We start from the raw sequence: 25,420 nt of genomic DNA on the forward strand, positions 1-25,420 counted from the left end.
CCCAGAGAGGCTCTTGGGCGCCACCCTGTGTTCTTGAGCCCACGAGGCTCCAACATTGCCCATCAGTGATTCACAACTGTCCAGCACTTAGTGGACAGTTGCTACATTTAGGCTTTGTTCATGGCTGCCTGCGCAGCCTTCCCTGACATTGAGACTCAGGGCATTCCAGCCCTTGCGAGGCCAGTTGGCCTGGGGGACAACTCTAGTGTTGTGCCATGTGCACCCTGCGCATTGTGATTTACTTGCTAATGTGATTTCTGCGCAAATGTTCTACCTGCACCTCTGAATGTGTTTTAATGTTTCATGTGCAATTGTTTGTTATTACCTTTGCTAAAAGTGACCTGCTTAGGTAATTGTTTATGTTTTATCCCCTTTGCTAAAAGTGACCTGCTTAGAGGATTGTTTATGTTATTATCTTTGCTAAAAGTGACCTGCTTAGGTGATTCTCTGTTTTTTTCCCCTTTGCTAAAAGTGACCTGTTTAGAGGAATGTTGATGTTTTATCGCCTTTGCTAAATGTGACTTGCTTAGGTGATTATTTTAGGTTTCCTTCCCTTTGCTAAATGTGACTTGCGTAGGTGATGGTTTTCCTTCCATAGGTCCTGATGATAAGGCCCTAGTTCCCTGCGTGATTTTCCTACAGTGTTTAGGGTTGCGTAGGAGGTATTTACCCTTTACCAGGAAGTCCTGGTTGTGTGCTACATGTAACTATTTTGTGTGCTACATTCGTTAAATGTTTATGTGCTAAGTGTTGTACCTACAAGTATTATTTCTAAAAAGTGCATACCCCTGACAGTGGTACAGATGGCCCTGTCCTGTACATAATCCCTTGTAAATCTTGCCCGTGCCTGTTGGCACATTGTAAAGTGTGTGTCTTATCTAATGTGTTTTTATTATAATACAAAGGCTATTTTGATATAACCTTGTGTGGAGTTTCCTTTGTGGTGGGCCTAGGGTGTTGTCGCTGGGGTGCGCGTGCAAACGCTTTACACATCGCCTCCGAGATTAGCCTTGCTGCTCGCGTCACGTTACCTAGAGGGTGAGCAGGGGTTGTCTTGGTGTGTAACTCCCTTGCCCTGACCTTAGAAATGGTGATCCCTGACTGACCTTGGCGTGAGCGTTGGCCGGCCGGGGGTCCCGTTTCTAACATTGGTGGCAAGCGGTGTGGATTGGACTTGCGTTTGCGCTGTACCACAGTGGCGACAGGCCACACTACAAAACTCTGCAATTTTAGATAACCCCATTTTGGGGATTATTGTTTTTTAGGGAAGTTCAGTATTGCTTCTCCTGAAAGGTGTCATTTTGTGATTTGTGTCCAGTACCTTGTTCCCCGCCCTACTCCCACATTGGTACCTGTGTCACTTTATGGTCAGGTTGAGAAATCAGGGGTGGTAGAAACTGCCTTACCAGGGGGGGTGTGTGTGAATGAGGGTGTGTTACACTGGATAGAGGAGTGCAAGTTCTCTGAGATAGGAATCTTGCTGAATTTTTGTAATTGTGTACTCCTGTGTAAGCTCAGACCCCCAGGTTCTCTGTGTCAAACTCTTCTTGAGAACGTCCGCCAAAATGGAGCCTGTTTTTGATCTCTGTGGTCTTTTTAGGTACAGTAGGTCAGAGCTGGTCAGATTCTGTGAAGAGGGAGGCATGGAGGTGAGTGAGTCGGATACTCAGTCCCAGCTTAGGGACAGCCTGATCCAATGGCAGAAGGATCAGTGGGATCTTGAGCACAGTGAGAGAGATAGGGCCCGGGCCGCACGCCATGAGGGTGGTGAGTCTGTGGCGAGCCCTGAAGAATGTGAAGTGGATGAAGATGAGAATGAATGGGCACCAGCAGATAGTGAGGACCCCATAGATAGGGAGTCCATTGCTGGGTCCAGTGTCAGTACCAGCGCCCCATCCCTTGTCCTGTCCCCAGAGGAGTGGTTGGATAGGAGGGAAGAGTGGGAGCATCAGCTAGCGATGGAACAGCTCAGGTTGGAGCATGCCAAGCTAGAGGCTGAAAGGGCCTTGTTCAGGGAGAAGGTAACCCTAGAGGATAGGTTATCCCCTGAGTGCAGTTGTGGTTTTCTGGATTCCCCAGGGAGGGTTGAATCCAGTGGTGGCAGCTATTTAAATGTTAGTGTAGACAGTCCCACTCCCAGTTCCCCGAGTATGGTACCTGTTTCCCTAGAAGAGGAGTATAGGTTGCAGTTCAGGGACAGTAGGAAACTGTCTCACCAGTCTTGGGAGGAGTTTACAGAGGACTGTCAGTGTGCACTGATTGAGTGGTTAGAGGTTCCCACGGGACATGATTTTGACAAACTGTTTTGTCTTATTCTCAAGGAACAGGTGCTCAGTCATTGTCGGCCGGAGTTGCGGCAACACCTGTTGAGGTTGACCTTTGATCCTTGGGAGCTTGCAAAGGAAACAGACCGATGGGACAGTGCGAGAGGTTCTTTAGAGTCACTAGTGAGTGATTCCAACAATAGTGGGTCAGGTGTCCTCCAGCCCAGCGTGATGGAGGAGGGTGAGAGTAGCCCAGCTAGGTCCCAGGTTAGTGAGGAGGGTGTAGGGGCTGACTGCCTGTCTCAGTGGAGCAGGAGTGAGTGTGTGACCGAGAGTCCCCAGACGCCCGAAGCCCTGTCACAGAGCCTGGATGGTTTCTTTAGGGAACACCGGGATGGGAACCTAGGCTTGCCTGTTAGTTCACTTGAGGGAGATCTCCTAGTGTGTAGAGGACCTGGAGCATCTGTAAGCGGAGCTTCTATGGTTCTAGAGCCTGGCAGTACCGCTCCGGTAGGGAGGGTACAGGAGTCCAGCGAAAAGAGTGATTGGGGGATAGTATGTGAGTCCCCAGAAGTCCTGGAGTGCCAGGCATTTGTTCCACCAAAGGTTCTAGACCGGAGGTTGGAAGGCCAGGTTCAGGATCAGCCTGACCTGAAGGGTGGGACTACTGTAATCAGTGTCCTGACCAGTTCTTTTTCCAGAGGTACCGCCCCGGTTGGGAGGGAGCAGGACTGTGGAAGGGGGTGCAGAGGGTGGGAGAGCCCACCTCTGACCCCGGTACCACCTGAGGGGTTAAACCCTAGGTTGGGAGAAGAGTGTTTTGAGGGGACCCCTCGCAGGAGGAGGAGGAACCCTAGAAGAAGAGGTAGGGGGAGGAGAGCCTTCCCTGAGACTCCTGGTCCGCCTGAGGTTGTAGACCCTAGGCTGGAGAACCAGTGGCAGTCTAGCCCTGTCTTGCAGACAGGAAGGGTGGAGAGTGGCTATTATGTGCCAGGGGTTACTACCCCCCACTTTGTGAGTAGGCAGGATCCAGTGGTACCTGGGTGGCCTAGGGCCTGGTCCTGGCCGAGGGCAGCTGGAGAGTATCAGTGGGGTACCCCAGTTAGTCCCTACAGTAGTTTTAGAAGGAACCCTAGGGGTTCACCGTGGAGTAAAACAGGAGGGTGTCCCTGCAGTTGTGGGCCCGCGTCCGTGTTTTATCGCCCCAAGCAGGGAAGTCCATCACGGTGGTGATTGTTCTCCCCTGCGTTTTGGCTGGAAGGGGGTTGTGTTGGACTTGGGCCTTAGGGCAGGTTCACCCCTAATCTTTTTGCTTTTATTTGTGACCCTGTGGTAGTGATTTTTGGGTCTCTGCGCACTTTTCCCCTCTGTCCCAGAGTAAAGTGTGTGTGTGTAGTATGGCTGGCCTGCCCTCCCATAGGAATGCATGGGGAATGTGTGTGTCCCTGGTAGTTCCTGATGTGTGGGGAGTGCAGGCTCGAGTTTGGTATGTATGAACTCGTGAGAATGAATGCTGCGCAATGGTATGTGCGGCTTGTATGTGCCTAGAAGGGAAGTGCTACTTCTGGACATTGATGTATGTGTGCAGTGAGGGTGCTGGAGCGTGATTGGCTGGAGCTGGCTGGCTTGCCAGGCTCCAGGAAGTCTGGATGGGTCTGCCCGGTGGTGAGTGTGAGATCAGCATGAGTGATGTGTGGGAGGAGTGCACCTGGGTCCTGGATGGGCTGGGTTTTTCCCCACACAATGCTGGCTCCGCCCCCCTGTGGTGTGTCTAACGACCCAAGCCTCCCCAGTGAATGAAAGGGGTGGTTGGGCCATCAAGGGTACTCCCAAGCCAGCTGCAACTGGTTTTACCCCCACCCTGCACCCTGAAACAAAGGATTTCTTAGTATAAAAATGGGGCTGTGTTCCCACAGAAGTGGTTCTCTGTTCTACTTTTGGATCCTTGCCAGAGGGGGCTGTTGCTGCGGCTGGGGCCAGGAGGACCTCCGCTTGGAGTGTCTCCCTGCCTGGAGACCCAGTGGGCTGGCTCTGGCCCAGCCTTGCCCCCCTGCCTGCCTCCAGCCCCTGCTGGAGCCTTGTCCTGTCCTCCAGTGCTGGGGAGCACTGAGGACTCCTTGCCTGCAGTTCTGAGAGCGAGAGCGCTGCTCTCTGCCCTTCAGCGCTGGGGAGCGCTGAAATCTCCTGCCTAGCGCTTGAAAGTGCTTTATTTTGCCCCCAGCGCTGTGAGCGCTGTATTTTCGTCCTGTGGTGCTTGGGAGCGCCCTTTCCTGTGAGGCTAGCGCTGCTAGCGCTTTGTGTGCCCAGCCGGTGCCCACCCGGCATCTGATCGCCCCGTGAGGTGATCGAGCGGCGCGGGTGCCACCCCGCTGATTTGCCGCTTGCCTTTGCCCGTTTTCGTAATTTATCACGAGGGAGACCACTCCTCGGATAATGGGACCCAGCCTGCCTATCTAAAGCGAGCCGCCGCGCTGCCCGCGGCGACCCGGAAGTGTTCGTGAGCCCGGCTAATCACAGCGCGGCCCGGGAGAGGAGGACCGGAAGTCCCGCCCCGCAGCCGAGCAGCGAGGAGAGGAGCCAGGAAGCCAAGGCGAAGTCCCCGGCGAGGCTCCCCGAGTGAAGGGAGAGCCCCGCGCTGCCCGGAGAGGTGAGCCAGCAGTGTTCCTGCCCCCACAGCACCAGCGAGGACCCGGTGAGTGCGGGGGGGCGGGTTCTTTGTTATTCTTCGAGCGGCCCCGTTGGCAGAGGACCGCTCCGACGAGCATCGAGGCAGTTCTTACGAGCCCCAGAGAGGCTCTGGGGCATGCTGGTTTAGAGCCACGAGGGCTCCGGAGGCAGTACCGTTTTTGAGCCCCAGAGGCTCCACCCGCCCCCAATTATTGTTCAGAGCCGCAGAGGCTCCTCGAGGCGCCACAGCTGTTGAAAGAGCCACGAGGCTCACGGCGCCAGTGTTCTTCGAGCCCTAAAAAGGCTCTTGAGCCCCAGTGGTACTTAGAGCCTGAGAGGCTCTAGGGGCATTTAATTGTTGCGAGCTCTGAAGCTCTGAAGTGCCTATTTGTTTTGCGAGCCCAGAGAAGGCTCACAGCGCCCACATTTGTTCTAGAGCCCCAGAGAGGCTCTTGGGCGTCACCCTGTATTCTTGAGCCCACGAGGCTCCAACATTGCCCATCAGTGATTCACAACTGTCCAGCACTTAGTGGACAGTTGCTACGTTTAGGCTTTGTTCTTGGCTGCCTGCGCAGCCTTCCCTGACATTGAGACTCAGGGCATTCCAGCCCTTGCGAGGCCAGTTGGCCTGGGGGACAACTCTAGTGTTGTGCCATGTGCACCCTGCGCATCGTGATTTACTTGCTAATGTGATTTCTGCGCAAATGTTCTACCTGCACCTCTGAATGTGTTTTAATGTTTCATGTGCAATTGTTTGTTATTACCTTTGCTAAAAGTGACCTGCTTAGGTAATTGTTTATGTTTTATCCCCTTTGCTAAAAGTGACCTGCTTAGAGGATTGTTTATGTTATTACCTTTGCTATAAGTGACCTGCTTAGGTGATTCTCTGTTTTTATTCGCCTTTGCTAAAAGTGACCTGCTTAGAGGAATGTTGATGTTTTATCGCCTTTGCTAAATGTGACTTGCTTAGGTGATTATTTTAGGTTTCCTTCCCTTTGCTAAATGTGACTTGCGTAGGTGATGGTTTTCCTTCCATAGGTCCTGATGATAAGGCCCTAGTTCCCTGAGTGATTTTCCTACAGTGTTTAGGGTTGCGTAGGAGGTATTTACCCTTTACCAGGAAGTCCTGGTTGTGTGCTACATGTAACTATTTTGTGTGCTACATTCATTATATGTTTATGTGCTAAGTGTTGTACCTACAAGTATTATTTCTAAAAAGTGCATACCCCTGACAGTGGTACAGGTGGCACTGTCCTGTACATAATCCCTTGTAAATCTTGCCCGTGCCTGTTGGCACATTGTAAAGTGTGTGTCTTATCTAATGTGTTTTTATTATAATACAAAGACTATTTTGATATAACCTTGTGTGGAGTTTCCTTTGTGGTGGGCCTAGGGTGTTGTCGCTGGGGTGCGCGCGCAAACGCTTTACACATCGCCTCCGAGATTAGCCTTGCTGCTCGCGTCACGTTACCTAGAGGGTGAGCAGGGGTTGTCTTGGTGTGTAACTCCCTTGCCCTGACCTTAGAAATGGTGATCCCTGACTGACCTTGGTGTGAGCGTTGGCCGGCCGGGGGTCCCGTTTCTAACACTAAGCTATTACTCAACTTTTTCTTTTTATGTCTGGACCAAGTAATGCTTGTTTTCAGCTTCAATTGTCCTTCCACTTGTTACGTGCTTTCAGAGGTACTTTTTTGTTGCTTAAGTTGGCAGCACGTCATAACAGTACTTCTGTTTGCAGGCCATCTCCCCTCCTCCTGTCCCACAGCGGATTGTTGCTTCCATGTGCTTTGCTTTGCCCTCATTGTGTTACCTTGCCCCCCACCCTCACCTCCTGCCTTCCGTGTTGCTTTGTTCCAACCCTCACTTCCACCGTTCTTGTTTCCTGTCCCCTGCCAACAATATTAGTTGTCACACACTGAGCCAGATTTCTGGTGGGCGGGGCTTCCCACTAGGTGTTGTAGTGTTTGAAGGCTGCTGCATACTGAAAATGTACCTTAATCCGCAGGTCAGGACACTGGGGTAGTGGTGGCCCCCGAGATGGGTTCTCTGGGCCAGTGGCAGGGAGAGAGGAGGTTTCCTCATATCCGAGATGAAAAGAGAGAATGCTAGAAACGCACAGCTTTTTCATGTCATGCAACTTTACTATCCAGATGCAGCGCCGCCCCTGGTAGCAATCATTGAAGTTTGTGCATGCGTGTGTTAGGGCCTCCATTGGATGCCTTGCTAGATCTTGAACACGTTTTTCACTGTTCGAGTGACTGACTTTCATGTTTCAGCCCTTCCTATCATTGGTAAGCTTGTTCCATGTTTGCGAAGCCAGAAGTGGTCCATGCTACCAAGGCTGGCTTGAGGTTCATTCAAAGCCTTTAAGTGTATTAATCCAAACATGTTAACACTCTTAGTCACCACCAACAAAGCCCATTCAGTAGCACCCATGAGAGACGGTATTCAGATATCTGCATTAAATAACAATAAAGAAATATTGAAATGATCCCCTGTCGTCCTGGAACTATTTCCAGAGCAGGAGTGCAGGGCATCGAAGCCACTGCACTGAAGTTCTGGGTTTGCGAAAGATTCCATTGCTGATTGAAGATGAAGTGCTGCAATCGAGACACTCATTCAGCAGAAGAGTGAGAGAGGGAGTAGTTGAGTGATCCAGCCGGGCAGGTTAGATTTAATTTTTACACATTCATGACCAGAATCTGTGGTACCGACATTTAAAACAGTCATTGATAACGTGAATAGGTCTCACTTACACAAGACCTGTTGGTTTTGTCAATGTTTTATTTAGCTGTGCTGTACAGGAGAATGGCCGTTCTATAGCATGGCTGAAAGTAAAGACAAGCATTGAAAATGCAATAGCTCTCGCCCTCGTTTAAGTTAAAGCAATTCTGTTTGTAATTAGGTGGCTTTTTAGCTTTGCTTTTATTAGTGTTTTTCAAACTTTCATGTACATAACATGCATATGTATGCATATATGTATATGTATGCATGCATTCATATTTGTATCTATATAGATATGCAGATGTATATATATATGTTTATATAAGTATGTATGTATATATATATATATAAATGTATATGCATAATTTATATATATATATATATACATATATATATGTGCATATGTGTGTGCATAGAGAGAGGTAGAGAGGTAGAGAGAGAGGTAAAGAGTGGAGAGTGAGTAATAGAGAGTGAGTAATAGAGAGTCAGTAGTAGAGAGTGAGTAGTAGAGAGTAGTAGAGAGTAGAGCACAGCTTTCCAAACTATGTGGTGCAACACATTACTGTGTCGCGACCCATATGTAGGTGTGTCGCATCGGCAGAGTCAAGCTGCAGGGGCTCTTAGAAGGGGCAAAGCAACAACAAAGCCCTATTAACATGCACAAGGTCTTTAACGACCTGTGAAGTGCTCGGGTGCGGCTGTGGCGGTCCCAGGCTGCCACACAGGATGGGGGGACTCCCCTCGAGAGGCCAGGTGTCCCACCAAAGCCGCCAGGTTTGCTTCTACCCCACTCTCCACCCTCTGTGTTGCTTTGTGTGTTTTCTAATGACAAACGCGTGGGCATAAAATGTGAAAACGCGTATTTACAGCCAAACCTAAAAACATACTTTTTCAAAACGAGAAAATTGTTCAATCCGTCAAGCCTTGTCCGAGGCCTCTGAAAGATCTGGAGGCAGAACCTGTTCCAGAAACGTTTTATTGTCAAGGACAGTAGTGGTCACAGAGAGGAATCGAAAATGAGATGTAAGGTGGCAATGAAGCGGTACTGGATTCTAAAGTATTGTTTGAATGGATTCTAGTCACCAAGAATATTTAATGTAAACCTGTCTTTGAAAATACTCATGTGCTAGATTTAACAATCGCTTCCTCAAAGACGCTACATTCACATACATACGCCCATGTTAATCTAATTTTACTCATACCACTCACACACGCTCTTCGTCATGTTCATAAACTCACATTCACTTGCATACTCGACTCACTTTTACAGTTACAAAGTAACAAATTGAGACAGTCACATAGTAACACTGCAAAATGCCAATCACAGTTTAGGGCTTTTCCATGGCTCTCTACTTTGTCTAGTAGACAGCCTCACATAGCACAAGGACACACCTTCTGACTATACAAGTGCCAGGACTAAGTTATCTGAATATTTTAGATACTAAAATAGTGCACAGGCATTCTCTCTAACACACACACGCACACAAACCACGCACTTGGAGTACAAATACACAGATGCACAATAACACAGTCATATGCTCGTGGACACACACAAATGTGAACTGACATATGCGTAAGCTACTTTACCTTTGGTCAGTATATGATTTTCCTTCTTAGGAAGAGGGAGTGAGACAGAGAGGGAGGGAGGGAGGGAGACAGAGGGAGGGAGACAGTCGGAGGGAGAGGGAGTGAGACAGAGGGAGGAAGACAGAGAGGGAGGGAGACAGAGAAGGAGTGAGACAGAGAGGGATTGAGACAGAGATGGAGGGAGGGAGGGAGGGAGACAGTCGAAGGGAGACAGATGGAGGGAAAGGCCACCTCCGCCACTGATTCACTCACTAATACCCTTTAACAGTGCCCCTCAAGTCTCTGTGTGTGGGGTGTGTGTGTACGGGGGGTGGGGGTGGTGTGTGTGTGGGGTGTGTGGGGGTGTGTGTGGGGTGTGTGTGTGGGGGGTGTGTGTTGGGTGTGTGGGGTTGTGTGTGTGGGGGGTTGTGTGTGGGGTTGTGTGTGGGGTGGGGTGTGTGTGGGGTGTGGGGCCCGAACCCACCATAGGTGGTTAGGGCTCGCTCGATGCGCTTCCTCGCTTTACTGTGTGCCTGAAATTTTGTGTGTGTGTGTGGTGTGTGTGTGGGGGGGTGCGGTGGGGTGTGGGGTGTGTGCTGGGTTGTGTGGGGTGTGTGTGTGTGGATGGTGTGTTGGGTATGTGGGGTTATTTGTGTGGGGGTTGTGTGTGGGGGGTGTGTGTGTGTGTGGGGTGGTGTGTCTGTGTGGTGGTGTGTGTGGGGTTGTGTGTGGGGTGGGGTGTGTGTGGGGTGTGGGGCCTGAACCCACCATAGGAGGTTAGGCTCGCTCGCTGCGCTTCCTCGCGTTACCGTGTCCCTGAATTTCTTTTCACAAAAGGGTGTGTCAGCAACATGAAAAGTTTGGAAAGCTGTGGAGTAGAGAGTAGTAGAGAGTAGAGAGTAGTAGAGAGTGAGTAGTAGTGAGGGAGTAGTATAGCGTGAGTAGTATATTAGAGAGTGAGTAGTAGAGTGAGTAGTAGAGAGTAATGGAGAGTAGTAGAGAGTGAGTAGTAGAGAGTGAGTAGAGTGAGTAGTAGAGTGAGTAGTAGAGTGAGTAGTAGAGAGTGAGTGGAGAGTAGACAGTAGTAGAGAGTAGAGAGTAGTAGAGAGTCAGTAGTAGAGAGTGAGTAATAGATGGTGAGTAGTAGAGAGTAGTAGAGAGTGAGTAGTAGGGAGTGAGTAGTAGAGAGTAGTAGAGAGTGAGTAGTAGTGAGGGAGTAGTAGAGCGTGAGTAGTTTAGTAGAGAGTGAGTAGTATAATAGAGAGTGAGTAGTAGAGTGAGTAGTAGAGAGTAATGGAGAGTCGTAGAGAGTGAATAGTAGAGAGTGAGTAGAGTGAGTAGTAGAGCGTGAGTAGTAGAGAGCAGTAGAGAGTGAGAAGTAGAGAGTAGAGAGTGAGTAGTAGAGAGTGAGTAGTAGAGAGTAGTAGAGAGTGATTAGTAGAGTAAGTAGATAGTGAGTAGTAGAGAGTGAGTAGAGAGTAGTAGAGAAACGGGTTGAATAATGTTAGGCGCAATGTATACGCTAAAAAAAAGGCATAATTAATTTTATCTGCAAATACCTAGGAATAGCTGAGCTTACAGTCTCTTCACTCATGTAAATCTTTTTGCATTTTAAAGTGACATGCCACTGTCACTCACACACAAACACAGAAACACACATAGTACTTACTGTTTTCAGTAATGAAGATGAAGATGAGGCAGAAACATCTGTAAATCCACAAATTCCTAAATCGCACAATGTGGGCTGGCGGAGGGGGGTTCGTTTCGCAGTGAAATTCATAATCACATAACAAAACAATCTTAAGGACAAACCGAGTAAACACAGCAAAAAAACTGACCACTATAATTTGCACTAAAAAGAAGCCTTTTCTATGACCGTCAGCCGTACAGCACAGAGCCCCCATGCCCTGCAGCTATTCATCAAGAGATTTCAGTCTAGGAGCAAGGAGCAGGCTGGGTCTCCCCCTGTAAACCTCAACAGTTATTTGAAAATCTCAGAGTCCTACCATAAGCTACTTAAGCAGTGTCACTTTACATATGAGATTGTGACAGCCTAAGAGTGGCATCTCTCAAAGATGCTCAACCATCACAGACGTGTTCTGCCCTGTTTGGAGTTCTTTGCTTTGATGTAGTTGACATGCTCGCAGGATAGTAAAGAGACTGGATGGACATCATTTATACAGCAAGCGTAGCCTTATTTTAGAAAACATACCCACGCGCCTTGAAAAAAATAATCCGGATTTATTTGTGTCAGTGATGTAGCTAGCTGTGTGTGCCGCTGTCATGTGTACGCAGCTTGATCTCTGCCAGCTGCATGTGATGACAGCTTTGCAAAGCTTTATTTGGAAGGACTATGGTGACTGGGAGCTCATGGTGTTCAGTGCTCACCAACAGACAAATAAAGAAAGTGCTGAGCCTTCAAAAGATAGAGGCAGTTTAAAAGGGTGACATTTCACGAAATATTTCAGGAGCGAGGGACAGAAGCGGCGAGGGACAGAAAATAGGCGATGTGCACGTGGGGACTGCCTTTATTGGCGGCGAGAAAACAAAGTCCCCAGTGTATCATGCCGCCAGTAAAGCATCCAATCCCGGCAAGCACATCTTTTGTCTTGTTTGTCTCCCCACGTGCATGCTGGAATCGTATCGATTCCAAAAGGTCCTCTGCATGGCAGAACAGCGCATGCGCTGCTTTTCGCCAGGCCGAGACCTAAAAACGTAGTGTTTGAAAAGCAAGCAGTGGAAGATTAGAAGCCAGAAAAATCAGGCTAGAGTCACACGCATTATTGCTTATGGCCCAGGGTACATTTGCCATACAAACTGCTACATAGTGTGGTGCTTACTGATCCCAATTATTGTTATGATCAAAAGCCCCGTTTATGAATTTGTGAGGCATAGTATTCTATTTCACAGGTACTTGGCCCACCTTTTATAAAGGGCCCTTAACTCTTGCCACATCCCCCTTAGAGACCACTCACCAGTGTCATCCCTCTGAAAGCAGTGAATATAATAAATATATTTAAAACGTTGACACTTATTCGCTGCGATATGGTGGGCTGCTAAAGTGCTATTTTACTACACTTTGTCCTGCATTCAAAACAGGAAAAACGTATATACGTACCACCAGGCAGCCTGTAACAGAGATGCCATGGAGGGACACACATCTTACACTACATTGGACAGACTGAGATTCCTGTTTCAGAAAGCTGCCAAGCGACTTTCTTGACCAAAGTTACAGAGAAGATGGGAGAAGCAATTGAAAGTCTGGATGATGTGCACTTCTCGCCATTTGTGAAGATAAAACGTAATCACCAAAATGAATATGTCAACGTATACGATGGAAATAGGGGCCGCTGCTTGATGATTTCAGCTATACTTAAAATGCCAAAAATCTCAATGAACAGCGATATTATCACCAGAAAACCTGCTACAACGTGGAGAACAATAATTGTTTCTCAAGAATATATTTTAAGCTTAGTGCTCCCAAGCTGCGAACAATTGCCTTTTTGTATTATAAAAGTATAACCCTGCTACTATCGTGTTTTACAAATACCCAAATCTGCCGCGTCTCCCAGAAATAGATGCATAAACGAGATGTCTGTTTGGTAGTACCTCACCTGAATCTGACTTCTCTGGAATGTCCTGCCCCCACCCGGAAGCCGGTAACTTCCAACCTGGCACAAACAATGCAGCATCATAAACCTAACCGCTGACTGTCAGCAGCTGATACGTTGTTTCCACTTCTGTGCTCGTTTGGATTCGTTTTTTCTTGTTGATAAAAAAAGAAAATAACACACCAATGCAAAAAAACACCCACGGTGGTTTTTGGCTGAGAAAGCTGCAAAACACTCCTAGCAGAGATAAACTGTATACCAACTAAGCAAATGTTCGGAACTCCTTCCAGCACCCCAGGGGGACTCATAAAAGTTGAGGACCTGGGAGTACTTGCAAATGGTGGAAGGGGTACTGGTCGAAAATGAGACGGAAAGCTTCTCTTTAATGATCAAGAAGACTTCCCTTTCCGTCCGTCTAAAGCACGCCCACTCTCGTACACTTGAGTTAATATGGAGGTCGAGTGTGCAGAGTGTAACTACCTAAGTCGAGATTTCTTTTTACGTATTTTGATCTAGTACGAGGGAAAACATCTGTATGAAAAATCCGGCCAGATCCGAGATGGCCCCAGTAAAACGTGTTGAGTGTTTCCCGGACTTGTTTAAGACTCGCGTGTTCTTAGCGTGCTTTGGGTACAGAGCAGCAACCTACGGGCGCCGTAACATCTGCGGCGCAGTGGGGCCCCTTTGGCTCGTGTGCATAAGAATGTCTGTGGGATATTGGAATTTTCAGTTTACACCTCTGCCTATAACATGACTAAAAGCATGTTACCAATTGCCATGAAACAGCAGGCAGGCTCACTCGGCTCAAAGGCAGCCCACTAAAAGTTTTCTTTCCCATTTTGCACTCCCCCCGCTGTTTAATAATATCCATTTACTGGCCCTGGGATTGATCCGGTGCAGCGTCGAAAAAACTGGCTGCCGTGCCGGGGCTAGGTCCGTGCAGGTGACTCCTTCCCGCGTTCGGGCATTAACGGGGGCTAGGGACTACTGCACGTGGCGGGGCACACCGGCTTTCGTAGGAGAGGGGGTGCCACCATAGCCTGTGCTGCAGCATCGGAGGAGCAGAGAGGGTGGGGGATCCAGTGCCGGGACAAGCCCCCCCACCGAGGGTGGGGGTAGGTGAGGGACCGGCACCCGGCCACGAGCCCCGCCCCCCTAAAAGATGGTGTAAATTATACGGTAATTCATGTAAAACGATCCCTTTAAACATTTCAAGATGGTTTCCGAGTGTTCGAAGAATGGCGTGTTTAGTATAGAACACTTCCTACAGAAAGGACATAAATAACAGATGCCACTGAGAGCAGTTTAAGGACAGCTTATGGTGAAGACCGCAGGAAATTAAAGGCTATTTCAAGGGTCAAGGGCAAGTTTATTTTACAGTGATTAGCCTGCCTGGATTTTGAAGGATTGCAGTCCTGTGTCTTTAAAGCAAGTGAGGTCCGGTGTACTTGCAGAAAGAGTCCAAGAGGCATCAACGAGGCACATAAAACAAACAATGCTTGCGGGAAGCCTTGCGCCATGACGAACAGTTTTCTCTTTTTCTGCCCTCCCTCTTGGACGGCCTCGGCCTGCTTTCCTTCTGAAGTAAAAGGTTTATTATCTTTATGGAGCCATGTGTTTGGCCCCATAAAGATAAGAACCTTTTACGCCAGAAGGAAGGCAGGCCAGCCCGTCCAAGTGGAACGGCAGAAAAGTGCTCTTTCCTAATGGCTGGCCACCGTTTAGCATAAACGGTGACGCCGGCCAATGGGAAAGAGGGGCGGGCTTAAAGCCCGTTACTGAAAGCTACCTAAATTCATGAATCTCGTCAGCGAGACTGCGCATGCGTAGCCCACGCAGGCGAGACCTAAAAAAACAAGCGATATGACACAGAACGTTGACCATGTCAAAGCATCTTTGTTTTCTTTACTTTCAGCCATGCTGCAGTTTTCTGCTGTGTAATATGGATAACATATTACAATTACATGTACTGAGCAGCAGGCCTGAATAAATAGCACCTCCCGTGTGTCCCAACAACAATAGATGTGAAAGGTGATATGCACACACTATGAACAACTACTGCTCAAATGTGGGTATAGCCATACAGCCAATATAAGAAAATATATAGTGGTGCACCATCAAATAATAACAAAACCATGTGACTCTTGAAAAGAAATAAAAGAAGATAAGGAATGGCCAATACTTTGATTAGAATTGTATACTCTTATTGTTTGTTGGTGCACCACTTTATATGTTTTCTTACATGGCTAATATATATTAGCAAAGGCAATAGCTCTCTCATTGGTGAGCCCTACTGGATTTGCCACTGCTTGATGGTAGCAGTATATTTTACAGAATTCAGGGGCTCCTTGTTACACCTGTTACCACCCTGTTCCCCGTGGTATTACATATAATGAACATTCTTCCAAAAGGTGACTTACCTTGGAGTCACCTTCAGATCTCAGTTCAGTTTCTGGTCCTGGTCCTTCACTGGTTTCCCCCTCAGCGATGGTTTCCCTTTTCACCCATGCAAGATGAGTTTGCCTTGGTTCTACCCTTGTTAGTACACCTGCAAATCCCGTCACTTCAAGGAGAAAGACATCTTAAAGAGGGTTGTGTTACAGGAGTGTTTGGGAGAGTGTGTTGAGCAGGCAGGACAGGCAGGGTGAAAGAAGGTGGGGACACCTGGGTTGAAGTGTATACAGTGGTTTGCCATGTGTGCTGTGTATGCAGCCCACAGAACTTCTGCCCCAGATCGTTTGAAGTCTGTTATGTTCCTTATTCCAGCTTCCCTGCAGCATCTTCATCCCTTATCCATCACGGTGGGCTATGTTGTATCACCTCCAGTCTTCCTCTTCATGCCTTGTCCATCACGGTGGGCTACGTTGTATCACCTCCAGTCTTCCTCTTCAGGCCTTGTCCATCACGGTGGGCTACGTTGTATCACCTCCATTCTTCCTCTTCAGGCCTTGTCCATCACGGTGGGTTACGTTGTACCACCTCCAGTCTTCCTCTTCAGGCCTTGTCCATCACGGTGGGCTACGTTGTATCACCTCCAGACTTCCTCTTCAGGCCTTGTCCATTACGGTGGGCTATGTTGTATCACCTCCAGTCTTCCTCTTCATGCCTTGTCAATCACGGTGGGCTACGTTGTAGCACCTCCAGTCTTCCTCTTCATGCCTTGTCCATCACGGTGGGCTTCGTTGTATCACCTCCAGTCTTCCTCTTCATGCCTTGTCCATCACGGTGGGCTACGTTGTGTCACCTCCAGTCTTCCTCTATGTAATCCTGGTCTCTATCAGTGGAGGGGGCAGAGATATTTTCTTCTTAGCAGAAACAAGCAGGTTTCCCAAATCATCCACACTCCAGATTAAGCACCTCTTTACTTCTAAAACTATTTTCAGTTGTACCTCACCCACCACAAGTTTTTATCAGATCTGTTTTTCCCACTTTTATTCCTCTACTTGTGATGTGTGATGGGCTACAAGTGTTTAATGTTTCAGACCTCCATTCACCAATGTTATCCTGTGTTTCAGGGCATATTGCGGCCAGGTGAGAAGTTACCATCCTCACTGAAAGCCATCCTGAAGAAGGAATACTGGGAAAGGTGTGAAGAACAGCTGGAAAAAGGATTTGAGGTCGGTACTTCCAATCACTTTACATTTTATGCGTGTTACATTGTTCTAGAACACACAGGTGAATATGTATATGAAGACCGTAATCTGATGTCCAACCGGTAGAGCCTTGTGGGGAGATACATCTAAGTTATATACTACTTTACGTACTCTATATTCATGTCTAAATTGAAAATAAAATAACATTCTTTAAACCACTTCAAAATAAAGAAATGGAATAGTACAACTTAACCTACCAAGCATGGCAACGCAAGTAGGTCAGGCACTTCTCTAAAAGTGCAAGACATACCTATTGGTTTTTTTTTCAGTCTGCCTCTGTTGTGGGATACAGCTACTGCCTAAAAATAGAGAAGCATTACACTTCTGTGTGCAGTCATTCCTACCAAGCACATTTAGGTCTGTTTAAAGAACCAGTTTCTGAGGGATGTGACAGTGCTGTTTGTAATGTTTAACTGCTACCTTGTGGGGAATACTGTCTGTTCAGAGATAGCTAGTATGTGAGCTGTGTAAAAGTGTTTCTAGCAGTGCAGCGCAGTTTCGCGCTTATCCTTCAGAACAGTCAGTCCAGGATATTCGGGCTATGATGCCGATCTTTTAGCCTCTATCTGGGTTTCTTATCAGAATGACCCTGAGGCTGCTGGGCCTCATGTCCTCGTGCATCCTGCTGGTGGATGATGTCAGGTGGTGTATGCGTGCTCTGCAAATTTGTTCCATCTGGCTCTGAACTGAGGTGGCGAAGTGAGCTAAAAAACAATGGATTCAACCCAGATCTGTGACTGGGGGTGAGTGCCTGAAATGTTTCAGCGCTCCGTCCATCATCTCCTTGTGTTTACAGTGAACCAATACATGCCAGTTCAGTAGATGCACACATTTTCCCTATTTAATTTTTCAGCACCCAGTTCTTCCTCTCAACAGCGCCCGCTGCTAGTGGGTGATAGACACAATGCAGTTTCTGTGTAGCTCCTAGCCTCTTGCACAACACCTCAATCACATGTGAGATAAACGCTGGTGCATTGTCAGAACTCAAAACCATGGGTACTCAAAAGCGTACAATGAACTTTTTCAGGAGGCATTTGACAACAGTCTGTGCATCACAGTTCTTGGATGGGTATGCCTCAGTCCATTTGCTGAACAAGAACACGATAACCAACACATGAGTGGGGCATGTCTATAAAGTCCATCTGCAGGCTCTTAAAAGGTCCATGTGATGGAGTAAAGTGGCCTGGGGCAGATGAAATACCTTTGCCAACATTATATTGTCCACAAACAGTGCATTGTTTACATAAGCTTTCAGCCTGTTGGCAAAATGTAACATTATACCAGCTTTAGGAAAACAGCTGGGTCATTCCATCACGCCCTACATGTGATGGCCCATATTGAGGCAAAGTACATAGTCAACTTTATCTTGTTTAGGGTGCTTGAGAGGTTGATCCCATCCCTTCTTAACGAAGCACAATGGACACCTAACTGGATGTCCAAACAGAAGTTTAAATGGGCTGTAGGGGGCGTGGCTAAGATGGCGGCGGAGTAGGATGTGTCCTTCTGTCCCTCCAACGCAGTTTGTTAATTGCTTTGGAAATCAGCCCTCCTGGTGCCCATCCGAGCGGGAGTGTGAGAGCAGAGGCGGCCTACGAACCTCCCGTTCCAGTGGTGGTGACATTTCGGCGATAGAAGGCGGTGAGGCTACTGCTCTGCTTCGACTGGCCCGGGCCTTGCTGTGGCCCAGCGTGGGAGCTGGCGGGACGCCGACAGAGGGGGACTCTGGAGCTGGAGATCAGTGACCTGGGCGGTGACGCTGTGTCCGGAGCTGTGGTGAGGGGCCAGCCCCTCTTGCCTTGCGGTGTGGTGGGCGCAGTGCGGTACTGCCCTGCAAAGCGGCCTGGCGAGCAGCGGCCAGGGGACTGTCTCTGGGACGCGATTTTGTGAGGTGAGCGGCCTGGGCCTACAGTTGAGTGGCGGGCCCTCCTGATGATCAGCGGCTGCCGGTGCTCGCCGCGGAGGGAGGCGTCCGGGATTGGAGACCGCATAGGAAGAGCGGTAGTGCTGTGGTGTGGAGGCGGCATAGAGCACGCAGGTGAGGACTGCGAGCTTGGTACGGCAGGTCTCGGTCCACGCATAGGCAGATGTGGAGCTCCAGGGTTTTGGAGGTGTGAAGAGCCCAGTGAAGAGCGGGTGCTCGCGGGCTTGGTGAGACTGCAGTGGATGCCGGGCTGCTGCAACTTGCAAGACCCGATGTGTGGCCCGCTTATAGACTGCTGATGGAGGGCTAATGCTGCCGAGGGCCGCGGCCGGAGGTGTGGGTCCTTGGTAGCACGGGGTGGCAAAGAGGCGGGAGCGGGTGTCCCTCCCCTCCCCCCCTTGATATTTGATAAGAATTCTTGGACACTGCTGAGAATATTGGAGTCCGTCCAGTGGCTGAGACAGGCCCACTATCGACCCGCGTGTCGGCGGGGGGCGGCCCTTCTTTGCTGAGGTCTGGCGGTGGAGTCGCTGCCTTGAATCTGGGGCCTATACCTGGCCCGCGCATCGGAGGTGTGGAGCGCTGGTTGGGTTTCGCTGTGCAGTGGAAGTGAACTAGGCCCCCCCAGCCCTGTGGGGGCTAGAGTGTGAGCGGGGAAAGGCCCTGACAGCGGTGTGTTAACTGGCCCTTGCTGATGCACCGGGGCCTGTGAAAACTGGGCTGCTGGGTGATTGGGGCCTGCTTGCTGCACATCAAAGTCGCTTGGAGGAGGTATTGACTTGGCCTTCCTGGAGTGCTCTTCCCCTCCGGACACTTGCTTGCTAGAACCCTGAGGGGCAGCTGGGCCGCTGTGGCAAGGAGTGAGGACAGGAGAGTGCAGTGGTTTTACCCTCGGTGGAGAGAAGGGGGATCTAGGTGCTTTTGTAGGGGCTGGGCAAGAAGCTGGAACGGAGTCCCGGGGTGCGTACGTGGGCCTCTAGCTGTGCCTTCTGATAGTTGGTGGCGTCCCTGCCTTGTTGCTGAGCCCTAGAGCCTAGTCGCTGACAGGGGTGAAATGGCGGCCTCCAGGAACCGGAAGGATAAACCCCTCAAAGAGCTCCCTCAGAGGGTGGTAGGGCAGTCTACCTCTCCGCCTAGGGACAAATCCCTGTGCATTGCGGATAGCGATGCACCGGCGACCAAAGCCTTCATGCTGGACTTGTTCTCTGCCATAAAGGAAGATATCCTGGAGCTCCGCTCGCAGCTTACCTCGGACCTGCACGAGATGAGGCGGGATGTTGATGCGGTTGGGGAACGGGTGGCGACCCTAGAGGAGCACGACCTGGGAACAGCGGAAGACATCCACCAACTCCAGGAAGATGTAATCTGCCTCACAGAACAGAATATGGACCTCCAGGCCCACGCCGAGGACTTGGAGAATAGGTCTCGGCGGAATAATATTAGGATACGGGCGGTCCTGTGGAAAGGCAAGGGAGATGATCTGCGCGAGTACGTCCGGGCTCTTTTCCATCAGGTCCTGGGCGAGGAGGAGGGAGACCTGGACATTCAAATGGATCGTGTACATCGCGTTGGTGTGCCACGTGGTGCCAAGGCGCATCCCCCGGACATTCTGGTATGTGTTCACGATTTTCAGCTTTAAGAAAGGATCCTCCGGAAAGCTCGGGACCTCAATCCCATACATTTCAGGGACCAACAACCAGTCCTTTTTCAAGACCTGGCGGCCTCCACCCTTGTCAAACGTAGGGAGTTTAAGCATATCACCAACCATCAGCGGGAGCAAGGCATTCCCTACTCATGGGGGCATCCCTTCAGACTAATTTTTAAACTCAATGGCAAGTTGGTCCAAGTGCGTTCCCTGGAGTCGGCCTTCAAGATCTTGGGCCTGAAGAGGGCCGCTTCTATGCCCAAAGCCGGAGGGTCACCTGTTAGACAGCGCAGGCATTCTGGGGAGTGGCAGCGTGTTGGGAAGTCGCCTTCATCCATGAAACCGGACCTGTCTGAAAGTCTTCTGGAAAGGGGGGCTGCTGTTGCCTCCGTGGCCTTGGTGTCTGATTCACCTGGGGTCTCTTAAAGCCTGGTAGCATGGCACTAGTTGGGACTAACTCTGGCGTTGGAGGAGAACAGTTCTTTCACTAACGTGTTGTTGCACTCCTATGTTCTTGACCGAAGGAGTGTCCTGTATCAGGATCTGGAGATGGGTGACGGAGGCGGCATGTTCCCTTGCCATTGGGGCCTGTTTGACAGACTGTTGTTATCTTTTGCGTAATCTGCATCTTTTTTCCTTAGGAGTACTCATGTGGTTGGGGCTGGGGGGTGGGGGACGGTTGGGGGTCTTGGGGGGGTTTTGGGGGCTCCGCATCAGCTTTCAAGGGTCTTGGGGGGTAGGTCGGGGGCGCCATCAGGATGTTGTGACTACAAAGGAATGCTGGGGTATAGCGTTGCAGTGACCCTCCCTCCCTGCTTTAGATATGGTTGGTAGGAGTTTGAAAGTTGTGATCCTGAATGTTAGAGGTCTGAATAGACAATTGTAGATAAGGCACGCACCGTGTTTTTAGTGTGTCAATTTACATAAGTGGCAAGTTGTCGCGTGCAAACCAGGGCTTCGCTGTCTGAACAGTGCAGCGTTGAGGTAAATAAGAAGAGTAGCAAGTTCCCAATGGGAATTGTACCCCGTTGCACCACGTTAAATGATACCCTTAGGTATAATAAAGTTCAAGCAGACAAAAAGTTTGTTTCCAAATTGTTCTATTATTGTAATTCTCAAAACGATGTATCATCACTCCATGATTAAAGTGTAATATTTCTTCAAGATCAGGAAGTTACATCCAAACAATTTTCATCAATCCCATCAGTCCCTATGCATTTCGGGCTCGTGTAGCCCTTCGTCAGGGGAGGGGTCTGTAAGTTAAACAATACAAAACAAACTAAATATCGAGAAGACTTCTCAAATTGCTAACACATTTGATAAAACTTCAAAATTCCCCAGTTCAGTGTGAAATTGCAAAATACTAGCACATGCATTGTATATCACAAATGACCATAAAAAACATACGACTGTTAAACAAATAATCACATGTAAAGTAAGCCGTAATCCAGGACAAGTAACCGTGAGTGAAGAGAAAAGATGAAACCGTGCTGAAATTAATTCATGATCTCTAGCCGTGTCCGTTTAAAGGTGCAAAATAACGCGAGTGACGACGGGTGTGATCTGGAAATGTGAAAACATCAGAATATAAAGCCAAAGTGACATGCCTCGGAAGGTTTAAAGTTAATAGCGCGTGTAACATCGTATCTGATCCGGGTGTGCTCGTTAGACAGTGAATAGTGAAAACATCAAAATATAAAGCCAGAGTGGCATGCCTCGACAGGTTCAAAGTTAGTAAACATGCAGACTTCCGTAGTGGTAAACGCGCCGCCCAAAGTTGGTACTTACAGCGGGTTAGAATGCGGTCCTGATCTTAAAGATTCAGTGTGTATTGAGGGTGCCGATAAGCGGAAGTTTATCAGTCATCAGTGGCCACACACTTTCTCGAACGAAGACACAATGTAGCTCAGTTCACTTTTCATTTCTTTACTTTGACATTCATATTTTCCTTTCTATGTCACGCATTCTTTCTTTCACATTTCACGGAGTTTTCTGTGGCATCATTGTAGAATTCACCTTTCCATGATGGCGACCGTTTTGCAATGCTTTTTGCACCATATACCTGTACCTGCCTTAGAGGCAGTGACGAAAGCAAGCATTCCCAATGCTAAGGCTTTACATCCGAGATGGATACAATGGGTTAACTCTCTGGCTGCAACAGACGTCTTTGACCCCTACTTGAAAACACATTAATTCCTACAATACGAACACGAATGTCCTCTGCCGACCGAGATTCTGCCTCTTGAACATTACGGATATATAATATACACAGACTGATCAGCACAGCCCGCAATTAGGGGTAAACAAGCCTATAGTGCTGCGTGCGCGATTCTTAAAGGTCGCTGGCACGAACGAAAATTCAGACCTATGGTCACTAGAACTCAATCACTCGGAGACTGTACAGCTCAGCGAGCTGAACTACAGGCTTTCAAGATGGCGCTTGAAAATACTGATCGCGAATTCCCCACACTCATAGTGTGCGATTCGTAAAATTGCGTCAGGAATTATAATGAATATCTGCAGACCTGGGTTCAAAATGGTTTCAAAAATACAAAAGGTGGCATAATCAAGCATAAAAAGCTTTGGGAACAAGTAGTTCTTTTGCAAAAAGAACTACAAAAGACACGTGATTCATACACTGAGTCATCAGCGTGATGGCGTTCACGTTGCAGGGAATTCATTGGCTGACGAGGCCGCGAAGCCTGCTGTGCAAACGGCTTCCATAGCTACAATCGCTCTCTCAAAAAGAGTAATAGATGGTGAAATGTTGCTAGCAGTAAAAGCCTCAATGAAAGGCTGCTATGCAGCGCTACCTCTAAACTATCCACTGACGTATACATACATAATTGATGCAAACTCCGTACCTTTTGCTCGAATCCCTGGAGTGGGGAACAGAGTAATTCCAAACAGGAGCCGGAGAGGTGCTTTGGTTCAAGAAGCACATATGGAAGAGGGTCGGACACATCAAGGGATCTTAACATCTCTAATAGAACTAGAAGAGATGTACTGGTGGCCAGGAATGAGCGTCCAAGTTTACGAATTTGGAATAAACTGTGATACCTGTTACAGATATCACAGCTTTGAAGATCACCAGATACCTGACTAACAATGGTGTCTGAACTGGGCTGGCTATACTGTAGACAGCATTAGACTATCTACACGTAGACATCACCATGGACAGATGCGGTCCCACAACTACTAGGACCAGATTTATTTGGATATTGCCCCAGCGCTCGGCTGACGCTCGAACTGTTATAAAGGATTTGCGAGTCTGTATCGGCACATACGTAATCGGCACCATACATTCTGACCAGGGTCCTGTATTTAGCTCTCAAGCTTACAAGGAGGCCATGGCTAGCTTGGGCGTTGCTTTGCAGTATTCTAGCCCCTTCCATCATGACGGTAATGCGGTAGTGGAAAGAAAAAAACGTGACATAAAGCAATCCATGACAGCTAGGGTATTAGGTTCGGGTAATGGGTGGGTCAAACATCTAATAAGTGTCCAGCGTAGTCTTAACAATCTGCCAAGAAATTTTCTTGGTGGAATCACTCCATATGAATTACTGTTTGGTACTAGAATGATAATCAAAGACCTCGATTGTCAAACTTCAGTTGTAGAACAAAAAACCTTTGATGTCAAAGATCGTTTGGCTGTTTTACAGGACTTAAATGAAATAAGAAGAAGTCTGAGTAACACGATAGAGAAGCCAACGACCACTGAAGAAAAACCACCTGTCCCAGCAAGACCTGTCTGGATTCCAAAGATTGGGGATCTAGTCAGGGAAGAGATCGCGGTAAAGAAGGAATTTGGGTCTTCTTACAGAAAAGCAGTACCTGTCTTGGCAATCCACGGAACAAGATCAGTAGTACTACCTCCCCTTGCTGGTAAAAAGGAGAACCGAGTCGTGTCCATCGACCTGGTCAAACCACATCATGTGGCCAATAATAAGTAGTAGGCCCAGGGGACTCCCAAGATGTAGCAGACAACCAAACATTGCTACAATCCAAGAGGTTCAAACTGAAAGACTTATCACCTTTGATAAACCTGCAGTGAGAAAAGAAGGACTATGCAACAATGCCATGGAACTTGGGCCTCTGGATACCCAAATAACAGTTTGTCAAGAAACACCTGCCAACAATGATATATCATCTGACTATACAAATATGACAAAGGAAGAAGCAGCTCCAAAGATTCACAACAATCCTAATGCCATTCCAACAATTGTCAGAACTGCCTCTGGCTATTTCATCAACTTTGATACATTTTCTGAGGATCCCAGGGAACCTGAAAATACGCCAACAAATAAAACTTTCAAAGGAAAAATAACAGAAATTTTTCATCAACTTGAGAAAACAGATCTGGTTTCACCATGGGTTGAATTTTGGATTGTGCTAGGTGTACTTTATCTCCTGCTATGGCTAATTCTTGTTTTAAGTTTGGGAAGGATGATAGATGGAAAATACAGTACAATGGACACAGCAAGTAAGAACATCAACTTGCTCCTGAAACCTCACAAATCATCTCATCGTGAATGAAGAGACCTGTCATCAGTAAACATCACAGCCGTTCCTATACCTGGTGGTATAGCTTGGGACGCTACTGATTATGACATCTATGGCCCGGTGGAGCTGTTGAAGTTTCAACACCAGTTTAAGGTTTCTTTAAGTGACTTTGTCTCAGCCAGCACATTTTCTGATGATTGGGACTTTGAAACTGTTAATAACATGATGACAGATTTAGAAATGTCTGCTAAATTTACAGAACATGACTACTTAGAAGGTTCATCAGATTATGAACAAATGTATTGTTTTAATAATTATGGTCATCATTATTTGCATAAATCTGCAAACCCTAGAAATGCTTTTACTTATAATCAATGGGAACATTGTCCAACGCCACCAAAGGGTAGGTCAAAAACACTTTATGAAAAGTTTCCATACTTCTCAGGGTTTAATGTCACAAATCCAGAAACATTTTATTTCAAAACAATGAATAAGATAGGAATGAAAAACATGTTGACCAATACTAAACAAATTTACTCTGCAAACTTTTATGCTCAACTGTCTACATTAGGTTTTGACTTTTGGAAAAACAACATTGAGACAAAAACTGTCTGGGGCACAAAAGATTGGCAGGTTCAAGGTTTAGAAGCCTTATTCAGAGCCTGCATTATCCCAGAGCAAATAATGTTTTTAAATGACACAATTCAACAAACGTCTTGTCTTGGCTTAGCTAAGATAAAAGATTTAAACAAACCGTCCATACCAAAGCCCACACCTGACAGTAATAACACTGCAGATGAGGAGGTAGAAGTATCCCATATTTTAAAACTGAACAGAACTAATCCTGATTGCAAAAAATGGTTAAT

General features: G+C 47.9%; 1 protein-coding gene across 4 annotated transcripts in view; it reads left to right on the forward strand.

Moving 5' to 3' along the window:
• The window catches only part of LOC144773616 (transient receptor potential cation channel subfamily M member 2-like), a 4,189,411-nt gene that overhangs the window by 4,079,186 nt on the left and 84,805 nt on the right, over positions 1-25,420 (forward strand). For all 4 annotated transcript variants that reach the window (XR_013600029.1, XM_078658759.1, XM_078658761.1 and 1 more), the window contains one exon: positions 16,348-16,449. Coding sequence is in view for 3 of the 4 variants with exons in the window: in XM_078658759.1 (XP_078514885.1) it covers positions 16,348-16,449 (102 nt within the window). In the remaining variant the exon portion in view is untranslated. Of the gene's footprint in view, positions 1-16,347; positions 16,450-25,420 lie in introns of those variants that run through there.

This window comes from Lissotriton helveticus, chromosome 8, assembly GCF_964261635.1.
Source record: "Lissotriton helveticus chromosome 8, aLisHel1.1, whole genome shotgun sequence".
Lineage (NCBI taxonomy): Eukaryota > Metazoa > Chordata > Amphibia > Caudata > Salamandridae > Lissotriton > Lissotriton helveticus.